At 49.6% G+C, this 21,435-nt stretch overlaps 8 protein-coding genes across 8 annotated transcripts; 2 read left to right on the top strand and 6 right to left on the bottom strand.

Annotated features, from left to right (window-relative positions):
* Positions 1-2,989: 2,989 nt before the first annotated feature.
* Triagg1_579 (uncharacterized protein) lies at positions 2,990-4,885 on the bottom strand (the record flags this gene model as incomplete). Its single annotated transcript, XM_062900795.1, has 8 exons — positions 2,990-3,336; positions 3,399-3,697; positions 3,751-3,868; positions 3,940-4,028; positions 4,109-4,333; positions 4,410-4,569; positions 4,632-4,714; positions 4,761-4,885. 8 exons carry the CDS (start codon positions 4,883-4,885, stop codon positions 2,990-2,992), a joined length of 1,446 nt encoding a protein of 481 aa, XP_062760929.1.
* Positions 4,886-5,555: 670 nt separating this feature from the next.
* Positions 5,556-7,994, bottom strand: Triagg1_568 (transcriptional regulator family: Fungal Specific TF; the record flags this gene model as incomplete). The annotated part of the gene is made up of 1 exon (XM_062900684.1): positions 5,556-7,994. The coding sequence occupies one exon, from the start codon at positions 7,992-7,994 to the stop codon at positions 5,556-5,558; it is 2,439 nt and encodes an 812-aa protein (XP_062760918.1).
* Positions 7,995-8,365: 371 nt separating this feature from the next.
* Positions 8,366-9,974, bottom strand: Triagg1_557 (uncharacterized protein; the record flags this gene model as incomplete). The annotated part of the gene is made up of 3 exons (XM_062900573.1): positions 8,366-8,691; positions 8,767-9,205; positions 9,270-9,974. 3 exons carry the CDS (start codon positions 9,972-9,974, stop codon positions 8,366-8,368), a joined length of 1,470 nt encoding a protein of 489 aa, XP_062760907.1.
* Positions 9,975-10,615: 641 nt separating this feature from the next.
* Triagg1_545 (uncharacterized protein) lies at positions 10,616-11,511 on the bottom strand (the record flags this gene model as incomplete). The annotated part of the gene is made up of 3 exons (XM_062900461.1): positions 10,616-11,107; positions 11,166-11,409; positions 11,474-11,511. The coding sequence occupies 3 exons, from the start codon at positions 11,509-11,511 to the stop codon at positions 10,616-10,618; spliced, it is 774 nt and encodes a 257-aa protein (XP_062760895.1).
* Positions 11,512-12,155: 644 nt separating this feature from the next.
* On the top strand, positions 12,156-13,943 carry Triagg1_534 (uncharacterized protein; the record flags this gene model as incomplete). The annotated part of the gene is made up of 1 exon (XM_062900350.1): positions 12,156-13,943. One exon carries the CDS (start codon positions 12,156-12,158, stop codon positions 13,941-13,943), a length of 1,788 nt encoding a protein of 595 aa, XP_062760884.1.
* Positions 13,944-14,240: 297 nt separating this feature from the next.
* On the bottom strand, positions 14,241-15,002 carry Triagg1_523 (uncharacterized protein; the record flags this gene model as incomplete). The annotated part of the gene is made up of 3 exons (XM_062900240.1): positions 14,241-14,650; positions 14,727-14,895; positions 14,952-15,002. The coding sequence occupies 3 exons, from the start codon at positions 15,000-15,002 to the stop codon at positions 14,241-14,243; spliced, it is 630 nt and encodes a 209-aa protein (XP_062760873.1).
* A 1,508-nt stretch (positions 15,003-16,510) lies between these two features.
* Positions 16,511-17,452, top strand: Triagg1_512 (uncharacterized protein; the record flags this gene model as incomplete). The annotated part of the gene is made up of 3 exons (XM_062900129.1): positions 16,511-16,946; positions 16,999-17,342; positions 17,408-17,452. 3 exons carry the CDS (start codon positions 16,511-16,513, stop codon positions 17,450-17,452), a joined length of 825 nt encoding a protein of 274 aa, XP_062760862.1.
* An 854-nt stretch (positions 17,453-18,306) lies between these two features.
* Positions 18,307-21,140, bottom strand: Triagg1_501 (uncharacterized protein; the record flags this gene model as incomplete). The annotated part of the gene is made up of 3 exons (XM_062900019.1): positions 18,307-20,494; positions 20,563-20,849; positions 20,934-21,140. The coding sequence occupies 3 exons, from the start codon at positions 21,138-21,140 to the stop codon at positions 18,307-18,309; spliced, it is 2,682 nt and encodes an 893-aa protein (XP_062760851.1).
* Between the last annotated feature and the right edge of the window lie 295 nt (positions 21,141-21,435).

Raw genomic sequence — 21,435 nt, 5'->3', positions numbered from 1 at the left:
TACGCGGGGGGGGGGGGGGGGGGGGGGGGGGGGGGGGGGGGGGGGGGGGGGGGGGGGCGGCTTGGGGGTGTAATGATGCGCTGCTCCAATGAAGTAAAACTGGTCTTTATTCTTGATTATTTCTTTATAAGCTCATATCTCGTGAAGCCTTGCTTGGTGTTTTGCAAGTTCAAAGACATCTCACTTACACCCATGTTACGATCAGCCAGGCGTTCGACTTTACTACCTCTCTCCCCGGCCGCATGCTGGATTAGACGCTACATGCATGTTTATCTAGAATATTACCTATGCTTTCATGCATTAATTGATCAACTGTGATATATCGACTATAAACAGCGCCGGAACATACCTTTCTATTCATTATTCTAATGCATAGAACTGGGTTGTCTACACGTAGCTTCGATTCTCTTGGGAATTGTCTGTGAAAATAAAAGCTCACGGCTCTTAGACTTGTTTTCAATTCGTCTTCATCTGATATCCGAAATCTGGGCTTTGTCTGGGCTTTCTAGACGAGCATGAGAATAGGCGCACAATGCACATGGCTTGACTCGACCAGATTCATAAGTAGCCGAGGCTGAGTGACTGCACTCCATTGCGGCGAAATTGCTAGGCTGAGTTTTGACTGCTATCGAGAAGATTCTCTCAGCCGAAAGTTTTCAAGGCAGTACCCATACTTTCCAGGAGTCCTGATTAACTTCAGCCAGTGTTGAAGTTAGAAATTGAGAAAAAAGCCTTGGTTTTCAAGCCACAGTCGAGATTTTGATCCAACTCACAGGTAAATGTTTTACACGGTGAAAAAGCCTTCCATGAAGAAGCTTTCCACGAAAAACTTTCCATCAAATCATGGAAAGGTTTAATACGACATATCCACTTCCGACGTGGCCTCCACATCTTTTGTATAAAGCATAAAAAGTATCTCGCTTCTACTCATAACCTCCCCTCATCAATTCTTCTCCCGACTTCCTTGTGTCGCTGCTATCAGACACCCTCGTCTCAATATAAGAGAAACCTGCGGTTCTGTCTAAGCACCGTCCAAAGTCAAATCGGCCACGGTGTAAGTTACAACCTACCACATTAAAGCAATTGCCTAGGTACATCTGGTTACCGTCAAATACGCGAAGTCTCTGCATTTATCCAGCATTCAAGACCAGCGAGACAACATTGTTTCAGAATCATGTCAGAGTTCACATTGTTCAGTTCACTGGTAATGTACATCAAATTCTCTGAGAAAAGAGCCAGAATATCCGCCACTTCTCCAAGAATGCCACGTCTGGAAGAAATCAAAGTCAAAGCCAAATCAAAAACAAAGCCAAACAGCGGCTCTCGGCACCCTCTACTTTCCACACCAAAACGCGATGCTGCACGAGTGTACAGCGTCGACGGTTTCGTTGTCTGAATTGTCAGCGGTCGATGATGAAAACACCTGAAAAGGTCTGAGGCCGAGAACACCTCCTAGAGACACAAAAAAAGGAGTCAGCCAAAAGGCCGAGTGGGCTAAGCGTGAGCCTCCCCTCGGAATGCTACTCTCCTCATTGCCGAAGCTCGGAAAAAGTCGTATACAAACATCATAGGGGGTCCTCACCTGAAGAATTGGGGGGTTCTGATGCCAGTGATGAAAATACCTGAAAAGGTCTGAGGCCGAGAACACTTCCTAGAGACACAAAAAAGAGTCAGCCAAAGGCTGAGTGGGCTAAGCGTGAGCCTCCCCTCAGAAAGTAACTCTCCTCATTGCCGAAGCTTGGATAAAAAGTCGTTTCAACCATCACAGGGGGTCCTCACCTGAAAGTTCAGTTGAAGGAGGACATCCATCAAAGGTCTTCGAATACGTAGCCTGAATGGCTGGTGCCTATGGAGAGAGGCTGAGAGTGACTGGGGCGCCAAATCGTGGAAGCGTAGTTGGAAATAGATGGCCAGACTACGCGAAGGACGAAGAGATACTGACACAATATGAGGGATGAACGAGAATGAGATGGTGAGATCGGTACCAAACGGTGAGGATGGCCCATTACACGAGTAGGCAAATGATGCGAGAATAGCTACGGTTATGGCACAGTAGTTGGAGAATCTAGAATCTGGGCTCATTTGTATTAAGAGTGAGCATTGGGTCTAGACCAGACAATACCACGAGTTCAGATTCTTCAACGGGTTGATGCAAGCAAACAGCTGCTGCACAATTATTAAAAGACCATTCGTCATAGAGGATAACGCGTAGAAGTTGAGAAGTCACTGCCCTTTCCCCATCATCAGGTGCCCTGCCTTCAACTTGGATTCAGGGCTAGTCAAATCTGAGAGTAAACGCTTCACGTATGCGCAAATGCTACTACTCAGGCCAAGTACATCTCTCATAATCCAATGTTTGGCGAATATGTGGTCAATTGTCACTTCCACTTCGTTTAATCTACCTAGTACTAGACTGATCCGGTGCTACTTACATGTAACCTCACTTGTCGAGCCTCTTTCAATTTGCTTCTTTCGATCTTGACCCGAGCCGGTAGGGCGAGCACCCTTACACCGCGCAGGAGTTCATTGGATGAGTATTTCCCTCCAAAAATTATAGAGAATCATGCCAAGGTTGAGTACTTTGGGCTCTGAGAATAGAGTCTCCCTATTGGTATTCTTCCAGAGAGGGTCTCTCTGGGTCAACAAGCCGCCATATACAAAAGTGTTAGATCATATGTCGATAGCCACGATTATTCTAATGCCTAGTAGGTACATGCAGGTATTCATTCTCATACCTATCACGCCATAATAACACTTAGCCTTCTACGTCTGCTTAGGTGCTCTCTTAACGAAAACGCTATTCGGCCAAAATGAATCACTAATTCATGTGTAAATGAAGGAACCTTGATGTATCGACCATAATCGTCGCCTGGGGGTATAGCCTTCTATTTACAATTACAATTTGGGTGCACAGAACATCATCAAAAGAATTACATCTCGCTTCGACCAAAGAACAAAGCACCAATCCATTCATCTATGTATCAAACTTCTACGCAATCCATCTGGGTTCATTGGTGCCCACCAGCTTCTTGTTCAGCCGCGTGTAATGCCACCACAAAGAAAAGCTCAGCACCGTCCCCACGGCAAGGAACCCAGCATTGATTCCATGGCCCAGGCGATAGAATGGCGCGTCCTGCGCGCGATAGATCCAGACGCCAATAATCTGACCAGGCCCTGTAAAGGCAATGTTGAGTCCTGTAGCTAGGGATCCCGCCGTGGTAGTTCGCACATTGTCCGAGATCCAAGCGCACAGCGGGGGAAGACCAGCAAAGACGCCGGCGGTGCTGATGCAAAGCATTGCATAACGGGCGGCATATAGCTTGCCAGGCAAACAGGCTGTACAATAATATATGAGCTTCCGCATTTAGAGATCCGACGAAGACAGACTATAGACTCACCTTGGATGATAAAGGCAATGGTGCCAAAGAGAAAACATCCGCCAGCCACGAGACCCCTCGTCTTCTTGTGGTCGGATATTATGGCCAAGACAAGAGTAACGACGTATGCAACGGCGTAAGGAGGAATAGTAAACAGCTGGGCCTGGAGATTCTTGTAGCCAAGACCCGAAACAATGGTAGGGGCAAAGAGAGACAGCGATGAGACGCCGACACCGATGCACATATACGTGATGTAATGCACGTATAGTCTAACGTCCTTAAGAGTAGCCTTTGCATCCTCCCAGTTGAGTTTTGCCTCTCTATGTAAAATTAGTCTCGGGTCGTTGAATTTGACTTGTAAGATTCTGCATACCCGTGAGATGAATTGACGCCGAGGCGTGCCACTTGGATGGCCTTTTCTTCCTCAGTAAGCCAGCCAGCCTTTTCCGGATAACTTGGCATGAATAAAAACGTCAAGATTCCTAGGACAACTACATGTGATAATCACGTTAGAGAGGACTTGATATGGCTGAACTCAGAAGCAGAAGAGTTGATAACTCACTGGACGGAACGCCCTCAACGATGAACAACCATCGCCAACCTTCGAGGCCCAATCTGCCATCCATATGTCCAACTCCAAATGCAATAGCTCTTTGAGAATGAAAAAGTCAGCTATAATGTTTTTACTTATTTATATCGACAGCCTAGGACTCGAATTCATGAAAACCTACCCGCCAAATGCGCCAGCCAAAGTAGCACTGCAAAGAAACAGCGCAATCCGAGTTGCTCGCTCCTCCGCCTTGTACCAAAAACTCATGAAAAATACCATGCCGGGGAAAATGCCTGCCTCAAAGGCACCGAGGAAGAATCGCAGGGCCGATGTGCTGGCGAAGCTGTTCGCCCCGGCGATGGCCGTGCAGAAGGCTCCGAAGCCAATGACCAAGAAGCCAAGCCAACTTTATGGCACGAATACGGCGGTTAGTATGTAAACTCATGGTAGATATCAAGGAATAATGAATGATTAGATCTTACTAATTGGGCTGCAAAGCCTTGGCTGCGAGATTGCTTGGTGCTTCGAAGATGGAGTATGCCACCAGAAAGACCATGAGAGCAATGGTGTACTCTTTCGTCGTCATATGGGTTGAATCTAGCAAGTCGTGTCCCGCATCGGCATTCAAAATCTTGGCATTGCCTAAGGTAACAGTCAATTAGATGGTGACGAGATTATGGTACAGATAGAAAAGAGTTGCATACCGATATTGGACCTGTCCATGTAGCATAGGAGATAGATCCAGACGGTAAAAGGCATCAGCCTCAAGTCTATCTTGCGCACGATTCTGAATGGTCACTTTGTATTAGTCTCTCATTGTTGATGATCATCACGTCCTCATGAAGACAACGACTTGCCTCTTCTCGATGGCTGGATCAATTTCCTGCGCACGCTCGAGATGGGAGCTGGTCCCATCCTCAATGGTCTTTGGAAGCTTTTCGTCATCCATAACTGTCATGGCTAATGACTCAAGATGATGAGAACTTGGGTATAGCTAATCAAAAGTGGTGATGGTGGATGCAAGCCAACAGCACTTTTCGAGTTGTGGACTTGGAAGGCGCCTACAACGAAACACAGGGAGAATCAGACGACATATATAAACGGAATGACGGCCAAAAACCTAAGACAAAGCTTACGTTGATACCAAAGCCAGGCTCAAGAGTCGCTGGGATAGAGTCTTGATTCACACCACCGTTCCACGAGAGTTGGAAGAGGTAAGACATGCAGGCCCTTGCCGTGTTCCCTCTCCCCGCCCTTTCTTAGCAGATTCTCCCCATGGGGAAATACAAATGGCATCGAGATTAGCCGGTAGACGATAGGCGAGGACGAATGGGAGCAGCGTGACAGTGGTGTTAGTGGGGATGGCTTGTAATAGCGCTGGTAGGATCCGGTAGATAGTTTCTGATGCGGAGATGGCGCGGGAAAGCCTCGTGCGTTGACCAGCCAGTCGCGTGGCTTTGGAGTAAGCCTGTCGTCAAGGGATTCTTTTGATAGTCTCTTCGGGGTCTCGGTAAGAACGAACCCCTTCGCCTCCGACGAGAATTGTTGAGTTAGACATGTCTCACTGTGTCACCTGCAGCCACTTCGGGGCGCACAATACCATGGGTGTATCCTGTTGCCTGTATTATTTAAATGATGTAAAAATGGCAGCCAAAGATCTCCTGGCTCAAATACTTGCCATCCACACGAGCGCCCAGCTTAGTCTGGCGCTCAATAATGACTTCGAGAAGGCGTGCCACCTTGAAGGCCGTCTGCGCCCCCTTTTGATCTAACCCTCCAATTGGCAATCCGTCTCCCTCGGTGCCGTCAAGCGCTGTCGCCTGTCGTTGAGTTGTGCCGCTGAGCCGACCCAGAGCTCTCAGCTGTAACACTGCCCATTCTTGTTGCACAGGATCTGTCACCTCGCAGCCGAATAAAAAGCACACCCACATCAATCCAGGATGGATAGCGGTAGAGGTCGTGCGTGGGATGCTCGCGTCAAAGGCGTGCTGGTGTATAGGCTGACCGACGCTGCGGCGCATCATGTTACCTGTCTGCGTCAAAGCTTTGAGAGCAATAGGCGTGTGTTGCAAAGTCCAGTATGCCACACGGTGGATGTAGATGAAGTGAGCCCAAAAAGTTGCAATGTAGACGCTGAATAGCTGCTCCAGCCTGCGGGCAATGTTGTCACTCACAAAAAGCCGTAACTGTGAGGCATCGAGGTCTAAGATGCTGGGTCGACGCCGCCACAGCTCCTCCAATTCTTCTTCAAAACCCATGCATGCCTTCATGACTTCCAGCTCATCCTCAGGGGTTCCACGCGGACGGTGGTGGCGATCGTGACAGCCAACGCGCCGCGAGTATGCCTGAGATGCCATGTGAAATTCAAAGGCCGGCTGGAGTAGAATGTTGAAAACACCCATACACACTACATTCTTGGGGATCGTGGGCGGCTCTGCCAATAACGTAGCGAGTCTCGAGCCGCCATTTCGAGGCTTCATATTGACATTTTCGCCCTTTCTGTTCATGACTAGGGCGGCAGTAGTAGCAGTAGATATCCCGTCAATGTCATTGAGGGCATCACTATCTGCCACTTCCATACTTGCTGAGTCGGTGACTCCAGGGTGTGGCTTTCTGATGATCTCCAAAGCCGGCTCTGAAAGAAGATGACGACCGCCCATATGAGACATCTTGGCGTCAAACGAGTCTAGCCACTGGAAAAGGCTCGCGGAACCAGCGTCCCAACACCGACCGTTGACAATGACCTGTTCGGCGATATCCTCTGGGAAGCTAGGTCGAACCTGATCATTGCCATCGTAGGCCGTCTCAAACCAAGCCAGCAGGAAAATGGCTACCAGAAGAGCTCGGCTGCTTCGCTCTTCCCATCCCGCGTGCGAGAGGCTCAACTTGAGTGCAACACAAGCAACATCGTGCAACCTCAGAGACAAAAGGCCAAAGTCATCGCGGCAGGTGGATACGCGGCTCCCCAGGGCAGCTAAAGCAGCTGGTCGGCTAGGCTCGAAGAGCATGGCACTGAGAGCTGCAAGGGCATGCATGACAGCCCCGTATTCTATCGAGGTGTGTTTCCCGTTGGCCATATGAAGCACATAACGCTTGATCTTGGGCCAGCCCAGAGGGTGGATGCTGGCAAGAGAGGCTGGGGGCTGAATAGCGCACTCAAAAGTCTTAAGGAGCAGCTCTTCCTGGGCGTCTGAGAGAAGTGGCGGTGAAAAGGCAAAGGCAGGTTTGTATCCCGGTTTGCTCACTTGGCCACCGTCATCTTGTCCGTCCACATCGGCAAGCTGATCATCAGTATTACTTTGTATAAGAGTGTGTACGCCTGGGCCACCATCCACGTTTGAGGTTGTAAGGATTGTGCTGCCGTCCATTTCGGGAAGAGCACCACCACGCCAGGCCGATGATTGATCAGCGTTGAAGAAGTTGGGGCTGAGAGCGCTGGTGAATCCTATCGAAGTGAAAGAAAATGCCGAGTCGGGGAGAGGCAGCCTGTCGAACCAGCTGGGGCTCCAAGGCGATTGTGATAGTTCCCCTGGATGGTCTCCTGAAGGTATAGAGGTAGAGCCGATATCCAGGGCCGAAGCAGTTGTTGGGGTTATATAGGGCGCCATTGGGTCTGAGATGAGGCCAGCTGGATTTGTATTGTCAGATGAAACATCGAATTGATCGTTGATGTCAGTAGTAGGCAGAATTGTTTGCATATTCCGCAAGTCATTGTTTGGGCGTGATGGAGTTGCTGCTGAAAAGGACGACATCGGCATTGAGGCCCCCTCGCTACATGTACTCTCATCGACCACACTGAATCTCCGTGATTCATCATCGACTTCTGCGTCTTGTCGAGAGCTAACTGAGCTTTCGTCAGGAGATGGAAGTCTTCTTTGACTGCGCCGAGGCCGTGGAGGCTGATAGTTGCACTCGAGTTTGAGTCTATCGCAGTGGCCGCAATTCGGCCGTTTCTCATCGCAGCGAACTCTGCGGAGGCGACAAGTTGCGCATCCGTTTTTGGACCGCGGACCGGAGCGACCGAGAGCAATGCTTTGACGCCTGACAATTCCAGTTCGAGTGGACATGTTTTGACGATGATGGTGATTCACGAGTGGCAGACTGGAGGTGAGGAAGGATCATGTCCAGTAACTACATGTAACTGTCTGGGCTGAGAAAAGAGCTCCGTGATGCCCCAGGCAGCAAAATGCGGGGGCGGAGACGGTGCGTTATAGGGCAGTGGGCCGCTAACAGCAGCTAAAGGCCGCTATAACTCCCACCGTTATGGCGCGGTAGAGCTTTCTCAGGTGCACTGGGTGGCATCCATGGAACCTGGAAGCAAATCTCGACATTCTTCATTCGATTTCATCTTTACATCTTGTGTTATACATACAAGTATTAATGACTACACAACAGCCTCTTCCGTTTTCTATTCGGAAACGATTACAGCCATCTATCTCTACAGCTTGGCTCTAGTACTATAAGCCCCCGGATTCAAATTCCACGGCAATTCAGCCGCCGCCCACGCCGAACTTGCTTCTCCTTGTGCAATCACACTCGCCCAGTCTTCACGGCTGATAGATCGCGCTTCTTCTGCAGGATTGTAGCCCAAGCGACTTCGTCCATCTTCTTCCGGCTTTGTATCCTCAATCTTCGGAGCTGCCTCACCATCTATCCTCTTGTATATCGTCACCACCGTCGCACCGCCCATGCCCATGTTATGCTGGAGGCAATACCGTGTCGATGCAACTGACCGCCGCTTTGCCCATCCACGGAGATGCCAGACTGTTGACAATTACATGATCTTGTTAACGATGTTGTGCCTCAAAATGAAATGATCAAGATGATGGAGCAACTAACCCAGTTCTGCACATTGTGCCAATCCTGTGGCGCCTAGGGGATGTCCCTTGGAGATGAGCCCTCCACTTGGATTCACAATCCAACCTTTCTCTTTTCCTTTTGGATTATATGTGATGAGACCGTCTCGAACAAGCTTCCATGCTTTACCCTCTTCGGCTAAACCTAGCCCTTCTAGAGCACACATTTCGTTGGTGGTGAAGCAATCATGCAGCTCGATCACGGAAACATCCTTGGGTGTGATGCCTGCTTGTTCGTAAGCACGCTTTGATGCAATCCGCGTCATATCAGAACCGATAAGCTCAATTGCGCTTTTTGACTCGAAAAACTTTGAGGAATCCGTGGCTAGGGACTGGCCCGCGATCTGGATGGCTGTGCTTCGAAGATAGGGATGAGCAGCCAGGAAGGATTCAGACACAATAACCGCTGCTGCCGCGCCAGTCTAAACATTTTATCATGGTTAGTCAAAAAGATACAATATAGAAGATTTGATATTCATTACTTACCGATGAGGGGCAGCACTGAAGACGTGTAATGTCTCCAGAAATCACTGGACTGGACAAAACATCTTCGGCTGAAACGGCCTTCGACAGCTGAGAGTAAGGGTTTCGAGTGCCATGCTCTCGATTAATAGCCGTAATGCGCGCAAAGTCACGCCTCTCAGCACCACTAGGCCCTCCATATCTATCAAGATACTCTGCTTGAGCATTGGCGTAGAGTTGAGGACTCCAACCCGGCGATGGCTTATTACGGTCTGCTTCAGGGATCTGCGCCTTGGAGAGATCAAGAACACGCGACAGGGGATTTGTGCGATCCTTGTGTGTCTGAGGAAGCACTCCCGGATACATCTTGTCGAAGCCAACAACCATGACGCAGTCTGCATCACCGGAGCGAATGGCTTGATTTGCCAGCCAAAGACCAGTGCTCCCCGAGCTGCAATAGTTGTGAACATTGAGGATGGGGATGCTCGTCATTCCCAAGCTGTAGAAGACGCGCTGGGCACATGTTGAGTCTCCAAATACATAGCATCCTATGCCCTGGTCTACTTTGTCAAAAGTGAGGCCAGCGTCTAGCAGAGCTTTGACTCCAGCTTCGACAGCGAGATCAAGATAATCTGACTGTGGGTTGGCCGCGAGACTTGCAGACTTTTTGGGGGAGAGGAACGGCGTCATGCCAACCCCGACAACAAAGGAGGACGGTGAGCCAGGCATTATGATGTATTCAATGATTCTTGAAGAAATGAAACTGTCGTCTACTATGATGCTTGTGTATATATTTTTTATTGTAATTTGAGAAGCGGCATGTTTTATCCTGGTTAAAGGAGAGCTGATTATTCCGATCTCGTCACGGCTGTTGCGATATACCTCGGATAATTTGGTCGCTCTAATTTCGCCCCAAGTTCGCCCAGAATTAATTGAGATCGCTAGTCCACAGAATTGCTCTACACTGGAGTTTAGGGCGTATGATGCATAGGTAATTGAAGGTATTGCTGATATCATCCACATTTCAATCTTCTTTGGCGATAGACGACAGCCGAGACCCGCCCATCCACCACTTCTTGTTCTCGTTCTATTTTAAGCAATGCAGCAACACGATATTCAAATTACAGACGAGTTATGCGGTAGTTGATAAACGGAGATTGTGTTGGTTACATTGTTTTAATAATTAGTGTTACTAAAGGTACATGTAATATGCGTAACTACGAGACGAGAATGCGACTGTAGTAGCCTCGATCCGGCTGTATTTGTAACCATGTCAATCATCACACACAAAGGCAAACATAGAATTAGAATAATAATGATGATGCTGATAATCATAGATTTCATCATGGTAGATATGTCTATACTAAAGATTACAACCGGCTCGGCATCCTCGCCGCTCCGTCCAGCCGTATCACCGTCCCATTCAACATGACATTCTCAACTACACTCTTAACCATCCCCGCAAACTCCTCCGGTCTACCCGCTCTCGCCGGAAACTCCAGCGTCTTCTTTAAGCTCTCCCTTGCCTTTTCTGGCATTCCCTCGACCATACCCGTATCAAACATGCCCGGCGCAATGCAAACTGCCCTTATTCCCCATCGCGAGAGATCTCTTGCTAGTGGTAGCGTCATGGACGCGATGGCTCCTTTGGCTGCGCTGTATGAAACTTGGCCTTCTTGGCCGTCAAAAGCGGCGGCTGATGAGACGGTAATTATGACGCCCCGCGAGCCGTTTTCGTCGGCAGGTTGAGTTGACATGTAAGGCAGGATTTGGCGGATAATGTCGACGGTGCCGGTGAGGCTGATGTCAACCACCTTTTTAAACGTCTCGAGGGCCAAAGGACTGTTGTTTTTGGAGAGAATCTGTATACATGATCAGTTGGCTGAAAGTTACAAGCCCATCTATGTAAGGGCATCTCACCTTTGCCGGCCCGAGGAACCCAGCGCAGCACACCACCGCGGCAATGGGCTTGCTTGTCTCTTTGCTCCACGCTGCCACTGCCTTTACCGCTGTGGCTACTTGTTCTGTGTTGGACACATCGACCTTGAAGTATCGATGTTTCTGCGAGTCTGAGCTACCGGTTGGCAGCTGCAAATCGAAGACGGCTATTGAAGCGCCGAGGCTGCTCATGAGCTTGACTGTCGCCGCACCGAGGCCAGACAGGCTGTCATTGTGTTGTTTTAGCAGAGTAGAACGCACAGCAGGGATATTATAGAGTGGAAACCTACCCTCCTGTAACAACAACAATCCTATCTCGAACATTCATTTTGATGCTTAGTTCACCGGCGCTGTCTTGTTGGATGCGTGTTAGGTCTACTTCAGAAGGGCCCGAATAAGTCCACATATCTCTTCGTATTACACGCCATTCTTCTCTCAAATTGAATAGCTGCACTGTCGGGTACTTCAAATAAAGCCATTACTCCTCAATTAGTCCCCATCAACAGCCACTGTTCCTCCACAAATTCGGCCAGTTCCCTCGGCGTGAATGCCGCCTATCCCCACACCACCCGCTCGTCTATCGCGTGTCGCGTGTCGCCCCGATCCAACGACCACCACAAAGCCATACAACCAAGCCCCGACTCGCGAGCAAAATCACCCTTTACAAGAGGCAAAGTTTGAATATGATTTGCAAACACACCGATACAATAGACGACGTGCATCAAGTTCATTCGCTTCGCCTATGAAAAGACGAGGCTTCTCCTCGCCTCCGCCTCCGGACCCCGGATCGGCCCCACCTCCGGGCCGAAGCGGACCAAGGCCAATCCCAGCTCCAAGACACTCCCCCCTCCTCTATCCTCTCAAATTACAGCTCTTCTCTTTGCCTAGATCGCATGAAACTCTTCTCTCTTCTCTCATGCTCAAATTCTTCCCGACTTCTCCCCCCCTCCCCTCTCCAATCACACTCAAGCCATGGCAGACAGTAGAGAATCACCAGCCATGTCCTCCACAAACAATGCCGACCTCTCCATCCTCCACGGCCCAGCTCAACCCGTTCCTATACACAAAACATTTGGTTGTCTCCTCCGCGAACAAGCCAAAGCTCGACCGTCTGCACTGCTCGTTGCCTCCGATCATCAGCAGAAATCGTTGACCTATGCCGAGGCCGACACTCGATCCGATGATCTCGCTCGTGGATTCGTCGCCTTGGGCGCCAAGCGAGGCGACCGAATCGCTATCCTCATGGGCAACGAGATTGAATACATCGAAACTTTCTTCGCCTGTACCAAGATTGGCGCACCCGTCACGCTGGCCAATTATGCCTATAGCGAGCAGGAGCTTCACTCTGTCCTGTCATCGTGCGGCGTTTCCACACTCGTCATGGTCCCGCGGTTCGACCGCTATGATTACCGCCATTGGATCCCGAATTTGAGAAATGGTATTCCATCTCTACGGAACATCATCATAGTGAATGCAGATAAAGAGCCTGCTCTCGTCAAGCTAGGGTACAACGACTACCATAACTACGAAGATGTGCTTGTTCGCGGCCGCAGTAGTGTCGTTGATCTACTTGCAATGGAAACCAAGATTCACGCCAGAGATGTCATGAATCTACAATTCACCAGTGGATCAACAGGCCTCCCTAAAGCCTCTGCCTTGACTCATAGTGGCATCTACAACGCCGGCCGCTACATAGGCAGCACCATGTATCTCAAAGCCTCGGACCGCATTTGCCTACCGGTGCCATTGTTCCACAGCTTCGGTCTCATTATCGGCCTTGCCACTGCAACTGCTTTTGGAGCATCGCTGATACTGCCTGCCAGCATCTTCAATGTCGAGGCCACACTATCATGCATTGCTAAATACAGCTGCACCGGTCTGTACGGTGTCACAACCATGTTCGTCGCCGAAATGGCTCATCCTCGCTTCAAGGAGTTTGATCTCACTAGCCTTCGCTTCGCCATACTGTCTGGATCGGCCGTCCCCGAACCGTTGATGCGCAAAGTCTGGTCTGCCTTTGGCATCACCCAGACGCATACCAATTGGGGCCTTACTGAAGCTTCATCCATCGTCACAATGACCCGTGATTCTGATACTATCGCCCAGCGTACAATCACATCTGGCCGCCTGTTCCCCGGCTTCTCTGCTCGAATAGCCGATCCTTCTACCGGCAAGACAGTTCCTCGAGGCCAGCGAGGCGAAATCGCCCTCCGTGGCAACGGCATCCAGGCTGGGTACTATGGAAACCCCGAGCGCACCGCAGAGGCTCATCGAATCTCTCCTGAAGATGGCCTGGAGTGGTTTCACACAGGCGATGAGGGTTACTTTGACCCCGACGGCTTCTTTGTCATCACAGGCCGTATCAAGGACATGATTATCCGTGGCGGTGAAAACATTTCGCCTCTAGAGATAGAAGAGCGTCTTGTCGCACATCCTTCTATTGCACAGGCCTCTGTCATCGGGGTCCCTGACGCCAAATACGGCGAGCAAATCTGCGCATTTGTCGAGCCCACGGCAACAGACACGGACAGGCCTTCAGACGACGACCTCCGCGCGTGGGTCACTGAGACGCTGGCGTACTTCAAGCGGCCACGATATGTCATTTGGTTGGGCTCACATCCTGCTTTCCAGGCGTGGCCCAAGACGGCGAGCGGGAAGCTGAGGAAACCTGATTTGCGTAATATTGCGGCGGAGATGATGAAACAAGAGGCGGAGAAGTCGGAAGAACTGTATCAGGAACCTGTGAGGGCGAGATTATAATGATTCGAATAGGACGGAGTGGAAATGTTAAGCACTTGGGGACATATTGCAAGGGTGATCACATCTGCGGATGAATATATATATATATGTCAAACAAAACTATCCAGACCAACTTCGACTAAATACGTGTAGCTATTATCGCAGAAGAGGCATGGATTTAAGTTTACAGTGTTTTTATTGTTGCTAAATATTGGTCCCGTTGTTAAATTATCAATTGTGTAGCATAGTCACAAGTTAGTCTGAACGTATAGCAAAGAACTCCGAGTTAGCTATCAACAAACTACTTGCGCATAATCTTCAAATCTGCAGCAGCCATGGCAGACCACCAGCCGCGAAAAGCATTGGCATTACGTTTGGATGTAAAGTCGCAGCCGCACGGCTATCTGCCGTTGATGTGGTGATAGTGTCTGCTGTATCTGAACCATCAGATGGCGCAGTTCGCGACGCGGAGCCAGCGGACGTCGTGGCGGTGATTGTTGGGGTTGGATCGCGGGTGCAGCGCCTGCCGTCATCTTCCTCATTATACACAGCGCCAGGGCAAGGACCGAATTGAACATTGCCCTTCTCCCCGGTTGGTGTGGTGTAATCACCGGTGATGAAGTTGAGCTTGTAGCCATCTTCATATACACCAATGCCGCTGGACTGGCTGTAGCAGAGCAGGCGGTCTCGGTCGCGAAGGCAGACTCCGGGGGATTCAGAATCGGAACCTGGCAGAATAGGCAAGAAAGAAAAGATGAGAGAAGATTCGTGCCACAGCAAGGAAGGGAAATCTAGCAAACTTACAATCAAGCTGGCGTTTGAGAATCTCGTGAAGCTCGGTGCTAGGTTTCGCATGCGCGAATGCAAATACATGCTCACGCTTAGATACTTTGTTTCCGTTATTTGCATTCCACCACGCCTCGGTGGAAAAGGGATCTATCCAGGTGCCCTTCACGCCGGCAGGTTTATGCTTCTGAATCCAGGTCAGGTAGACGATGGAGTCGTCGGTTGCACATGGTCCTGTGTTACCCGCGAGAAGCTGAGCTGCCTGCTGTTTCGACTGAAGTTATTAGCCCTCATCCTTGTGCAGCAAATGGATAACGGACCACGAACGCCCGCAACGACCCAGGGTAAGAGAGATGGGATTCGCAACACACAACATAGGACCAGCGATGAGGAAGGGATGCAGTAGTAACTGACCGCCGTGCTAAACAGGAATGCCACCGCTAGAGCGGGCAATGAAAGAAAGCACCACTTCATACCGTAAAGTACGCAACAAAGTACCTGATGGTTCTATTTTCAAAATAGTGAAAAGGCTGTGAATGATGATTTCTGCGGTTACGCTTTGGCGCTCCCCAAGGCACGAGGTTTCTCACTAATATATCTGGCGAACAGTGCGCCATTGCCAACCTGGACGAGGGAAGTCCTGGCAAACCAAGACAACATGAAGCTATGTAGGTCCAAGCATTCAGCCCTCAGGGACTAGCACTTAATCAGTGTATCTACAGGGGTGTGAATGTGCGCCACCTAGCAAGCGTTTGCCTTGTACGGTAAATGATGGGCGATTGCCACATTCCCAAGGCCTCTATGGGGGCCCTATTGATTGCTGTTGGGAGATCAAAGCCTCAGCTGGAGCCAAGCCAAGACACTATCAGCTCTAGAGTCGATAGTCACAAAGCTTTGGACACAGAGGCCTTGGCATCATTGAGGCTGGGCAACTCTGCTCTTCTCCGACATTGGATTGGCGGCCAGGGTCTGACTCGAGTTTAGGATGATAGGTACATGTACAAGGCCCTCAGAGAGGCTCGAATTACATGTACCCTGCCAGGCAAAGCTGCGTATTGGTCCTGATACTACCTTGGTCGAACCCTGGCGATTCAAGTCAATCATTACCGGCTACTGGCTTCATGTTGTCACAAACATCGCGCTTAAGATCATAAGCAGGAGGCGATCTACATAGAAAGTAGTTTTTGATAGGACAAAATACTAGGACACTGAATTTATGATTTGTCCCGATGGCCATTCACCTGATCTGCAATACAAGCTTGCCTACTATGGTTGTTTTATTTTAAAGAACTATAAAGCAAGCAGCTGAAGTTTTGTACTACAGAGGCACCTTGAAGACTTTATAGTTGAATAGCCGAATGATTTTTATTACAGCTTAATTCATGTTTTTAATATTATAATGAAAGTTAATATGAAAATAATTTGTCTTGATTTGAGAAATCAGTTACACCGACGCTTCGAACTAATTTTCGCCGTCACTTCCTATTTCAGTCATTTGTAGTCAGCATAATGATATTAATCCAGGTGCCCAATTAGAGTTCTTCTACAACTTGGTGTTTCGTTGGAGTTGGGCGGCGCAGAGTTGACCCGAATCCAAAGCATATGCCATTGGTATGAGTATATAACAAGTCCTATATATATGGCCATATATTTCTAAATAGTTCCTCAAGTTCGCAGTCTATTCTGATACCTCTATTATATTCCTTTACATTGATCAATCATTTCACGAACCGTCTTCTCTGCTTACCTCTTGCTTTTCACCATCTAATAGTCTTTTGCACAACATAAAACCGTCTCCAGATATGTCATCGAAATCCGTTCTCATTACCGGCTGCAGCGATGGAGGAATCGGCGCAGGTTTAGCCCTTTCTTTCCAAAAACACGGCTGGAAAGTCTTTGCAACAACTCGCAACATCTCAAAGATGGCAAGCCTGGCAAACCTCCCCAATGTCCAACTCCTCGCACTCGACGTTACCTCTTCACTCAGCATCGAAGCTGCCGTCGAAGCAGTAAAGCAAGAGACTGGAGGAAGTCTCGACTGCCTGTGCAATAACGCTGGTGCATTAATGATGATGCCGGTGTTGGATACTGATGAAGAGGAAGCTAGAAACATGTTTAATGTTAACCTCTGGGGCCCTTTGGCGATGATAAAAGCATTTTCTCCTCTTATTATGAATGCAAAGGGAACTATTGCCAACACTGGCTCCATAGCTGGTTACTTGAATGTCCCTTTTGGAGGTAAGTCAAGGCAAGGTTTTAGGTGTTGACTCCATTTTCTGACTTGAGGTAGGGGCATATGCGGCATCGAAATCAGCCGTCATGATTCTGAGCGAGACGCTACGTCTAGAGATGGCTTCATTTGGGGTCAAAGTACTCACAGTTGTAACGGGAGTCGTTAACAGCAATCTCGGATCCGAAAACACTGGGTTCCAACTACCTTCAACTTCGCTTTACAAGGGCGCAGAAGAAGCTATTAGAGAACGTGCTCTTGGAGGTGGCGGTGCAAAAATGAGCACTGAAGAGTACTGCGAGAAATACGTCAAGGCAGTGGAGAGAGAATCGAGCGGGCAAGTTTGGATTGGCAACAGCACGACAGCAGTGAAATGGGGCAAATATCTTCCTGCAAGTGCTATAGTAAGTTCCAACTCTACACCCTTTCATGCATCCCGGATACTTACACAAGATGCTGACAGACATAGCAGGATTCTTTGGTTTCTCAGGGAACAGGATTAGATCAAGTCTGATATTGCGCCCCAGACCGGTCGATACCTGTTACAGCACACATTGGAGCATATAAATAACTACATGAGATATTCTTTTGAGACCTGAACTCGCTGCAGAGTCAATAGTCAGCTTATTTTTTGGGGGGGACATATAGAGATATATAGTATTCATTGCAATTAATCCTTTACCCTGTAAGTTTTATCTATACAAGATCACACAGCATTCCCTTTCTATAACTACCAAGCGTGTTATCCTTCATTTTGAGTCATGAAAGCTTGAAGTCAACAAATGGTGATTACAGTTTAGCAGACAACTCAAAATGCAATAACAGTAAAAGTCAATCCAATAAGCAGGCTAAAGCCCAACATCAATCATTTTCAAATGCTATAATCTATCTATATAAATGGCGTACAATCTGATTCCGGCCAAGTCTTTCCCATATCCTATATATCGTATTCCATAATTTCGTATATTCCAAATCCCATGTCCAATTTGTCCGTGTATCATTTTTCTCTCTTTCGTCATCATTATCCGTCAATCTGTTTTTCGTTTTCTGTAACAAAGGGAATAAACGAGTGTTCGTGACGACGATGAGTCGCAAAGGGGAACATGATTCCAATCGTGAACCCAAGCGAGAAAATGTGTAGAATAAGAAACAAAAGAAAGAGATGCGTGCAAAGTGGTGTTTTAAAAAGAAGACCCATGCGCCATCGCAATGCCGTTGATAAATTCCAAATTATCAAACCCCTTGTTCCAAAGGCGGTTTGCTCGTTCCCATGCCCTTCATGTCATCGCAGATGCACATCGAGCTCGCTCTCTCTCACCTCAGTAATCACCTTTGCCGCTTGCATTTTTCATCTTGAAAAAGCGAAGATTAATGCACTGCAGCGACCTTGGGCGCTCCTCCCAAATAATCCCACATCCAAGAGAAAATGCCGACGACGGGAGGTGACCAGACACCGATGCCCTCGCCCTCCTCAACCGCCGCGGGGGCGACGGGAGCAGTGCGCAGCATCGTGTCGTGGGAGGACGTCGAGAACGAAAAGACTTGGACGTCTTCCACTTGCAAGAAGTTGTATCCGCTCGTGGCATCGTACATGACCTGTGGCTCTTGAGGCTCCACATCTCGCCAAGATTTCCGGTTGAAAGGAGGAGTATATACCTTGGATGGTTTGCGAGGCGGGACGCCATCGGCGTCAACCGGGATATCAAACCTGACATGTGCCCTCGCGCTTGTGCTGGCATCCGTCGTTTGATCCAACTTGGTCATCTTTTTGATCCTGTCTTTGGAATTCTTCATGTTCGTCTTGGATCTGTGTTTGGTGCTCGGAAGCTTGCCCTTGGAACGGGACTTCCTCTCAGGCTTCATCACTCCCTTGCCCTTCTTATCGGCACCGTCTGCATTCTCGGATACCACCTCCTCGACCAGCTTGTTGAGGGCGTTGGTCTCGATATGAACAAAGCCGTCGTCGTGCTCTTCCTGCACAATATCGCCCTCCCGGACATCCTCGACAGGATGGGGCGTTGTGACTAGGATGGCTTGAGGAATGCCTGGCGCATCGGTCATCTCTATCAGTCGGTTGTTGGGACCGACGACCGAGTCGACCTCGCGCACCGCGGGCGGAGGCGCCGGTAGGAGTCTGGCATTCCTATTCTCGAGCTGCTTGCCAAGATGCATGGTGAGAGCCTGGGTCGAGATCTTGGCGCTTCCGACGACCCATTCCTGGACTGAGTTGCCACCCTTACGAGCGTGAACCGGGCGTCCATTCTTGTCGTAATTCACTTCATCTTGCTCTTTCGTGGCTTGTGACATGAAATACACACGCGTCATGCCGTCTGGACTGAGGGCCTGGAGAGGTGCGGCGAGGATGATGGGCGAGTCGAAAAAGGCAGACCCCAGCTTTTGGGCACCCTGGCCGTGGTTGGCCATGAGGTAGCGAAGCCAGTTACCGCTATTCTGCACCATGAAGTAGGCTGTCTGTGCGGCTTGAGGCGAGACACAATTCATCTTTCTCCTGGTGGCCACGACGCTGGAAGAAGGGGTGATGGTGGTTGCGGGAGAACTGGTAGCGTCGGCAGCTTCAGTCATTGTCTCTTGGTATGACGAATCCGAGTCTGTCATATCAACCTCAACTTCAACTTCAGCTTCAACCTCAGCTTCAACCTCAGCTTCAGCTTCAACCTCAGCATCAGCTTCAACCTCAGCATCAGCTTCAACCTCAGCATCAGCTTCAACCTCAGCATCAGCTTCAATCTCGACTTCAGCTTCAATCTCGACTTCAGCTTCGACTTCAGCTTCGACTTCAGCTTCAACTTCAGCATCTACTTCAGCATCAATCTCGGGTTCAACCTCAGCTTCAGCTTCAACTTCAGCATCTACTTCAGCATCAACCTCGGGTTCAACCTCAGCTTCAGCTTCATCATCAGCTTCAGCTTCAACCTCAGCATCAGCATCAGTCTCGACTTCAGCTTCAACTTCAGCTTCGACTTCGGCTTCGACCTCAGCTTCAACTTCAGCACCAGCTTCAGTTTCGACTTCAACTTTAGCCTCAGCTTCGACAGCGTCTACTTCAGCTTCGACTTGAGTTTCTTCGATAGCAGGAGATGTAGATGCTTCCTCTTCCTCGGCCACTACAGCCAACTCGGAGGAGGCCTCCTTTGCATCCTGCACCTCAGAAGAGGAGGACTCTTCACCAACGATCGAAGACTGTGCGGTATCGACGGTGACAACAGAGCTAGCATCGGTAGCACGCGTATCTGTAGAGCCGACGGTGGTGTCGGAGAGATCTGATGCCTTTCTCGGTCGAGGCGAAGGAGACACGTCAGGCTCCGGAACACGAGCAAAGCTGGCGCCCGGGAGCGAGACGGGGAGCGGGAGCGGGTTTTGCAGCGGCGTGGCAGGCAGGATGTTGGGGTTGGAGGCAGGGTCTGAAAGGTCGAGGGATATGTCAACAACGTCGCTCTCCTCTACGTCCTCCGGGTCCCCCATGGCCTTGTACATACCTTTGCCTCGCTTCCTGATGAACCGAGCCGCCTTGAACTCTGCTTTTGAAGAATCGACCCTGCAAGATGGTGGGTTAGCGCCATCACCAGATGCAAATTGCTGTGCCTGGAGGAGGGTGAAACGTACAATCCATGGACAAGGTCGCCCCAAAAGTCCTTTTTGACGAACTTGACGGCCGATTTGACCTTTTCCTTCAACCTCTTGGAAGTCTTGACGGAATCAAAGTTGGCCAGAGGAGCGTCGAAATCTGCGCCCTCGGAGTAGTAGTTGAAGAAGTCCAGCGAGATGCGTAGCTTGGAGTTGAAGTAAGTCTTTGCAAGGCTGGGGAACTCTTCATTGCGAAAGTGGAGGAGAGCCTGTTCCGCCTCTTTTGGGTCCTGCCCAGATTTTGGAGAGCGTAACTTGACACAGATCTATACGAGACCCAGCTTGGTTAGTTGCCTCTTCTCTCTTCATCATGATATCAGTCGAGCAATGGGATGTGGTGGGTGACTCACAGAGTAGGGAACGAGAAGTCCGGGCTTCTCCCTGGTTGGCACGCATCCCTTGATATACAGCCATTTCTTTGTCGCGGGGCCGACATTCTGCTCGACAAAGTCGGCCAGGCCTTTATTCTGAGGCCACGACTCCCCGCTCACGACTTTGGCGACGTGCCATGCCTGAAAGTAAAACGTTCCATCAGAGCTTCCACCTCGCCGAGTCATAGTAGGAACAGACCGGTGAAGGGTTGCAGAGGGAAGCTGGGGTCGTAATAAAACGAAGCCCCAATGAGTAGTGAGACGGCCAAGGCGAAAGGTAGACTTTGAGCCGCCGCCAAATGGAACAAGGGGAAAAGACAACAAAAAAAATTATCAAGTCAGGATGGCGTGGGTGTGAAGATGGGCTTGCATCTCACTTCTCCCGCAACGACGAGACGACTGGACACTCCATTATATCTCAAGGGCCATTGCAAAACCAGACTCGGTGGGCCGTTTGAATTGTGCCGCGGTCGTGGCCAGC

Source organism: Trichoderma aggressivum (genome assembly GCF_033847375.1).
Source record: "Trichoderma aggressivum f. europaeum strain CBS 100526 chromosome Unknown scaffold_001, whole genome shotgun sequence".
Taxonomy (NCBI): domain Eukaryota; kingdom Fungi; phylum Ascomycota; class Sordariomycetes; order Hypocreales; family Hypocreaceae; genus Trichoderma; species Trichoderma aggressivum.
The sequence above is the reverse complement of the archived record's forward strand: the minus strand, read 5'-3'. Positions and strand labels throughout refer to the sequence as shown.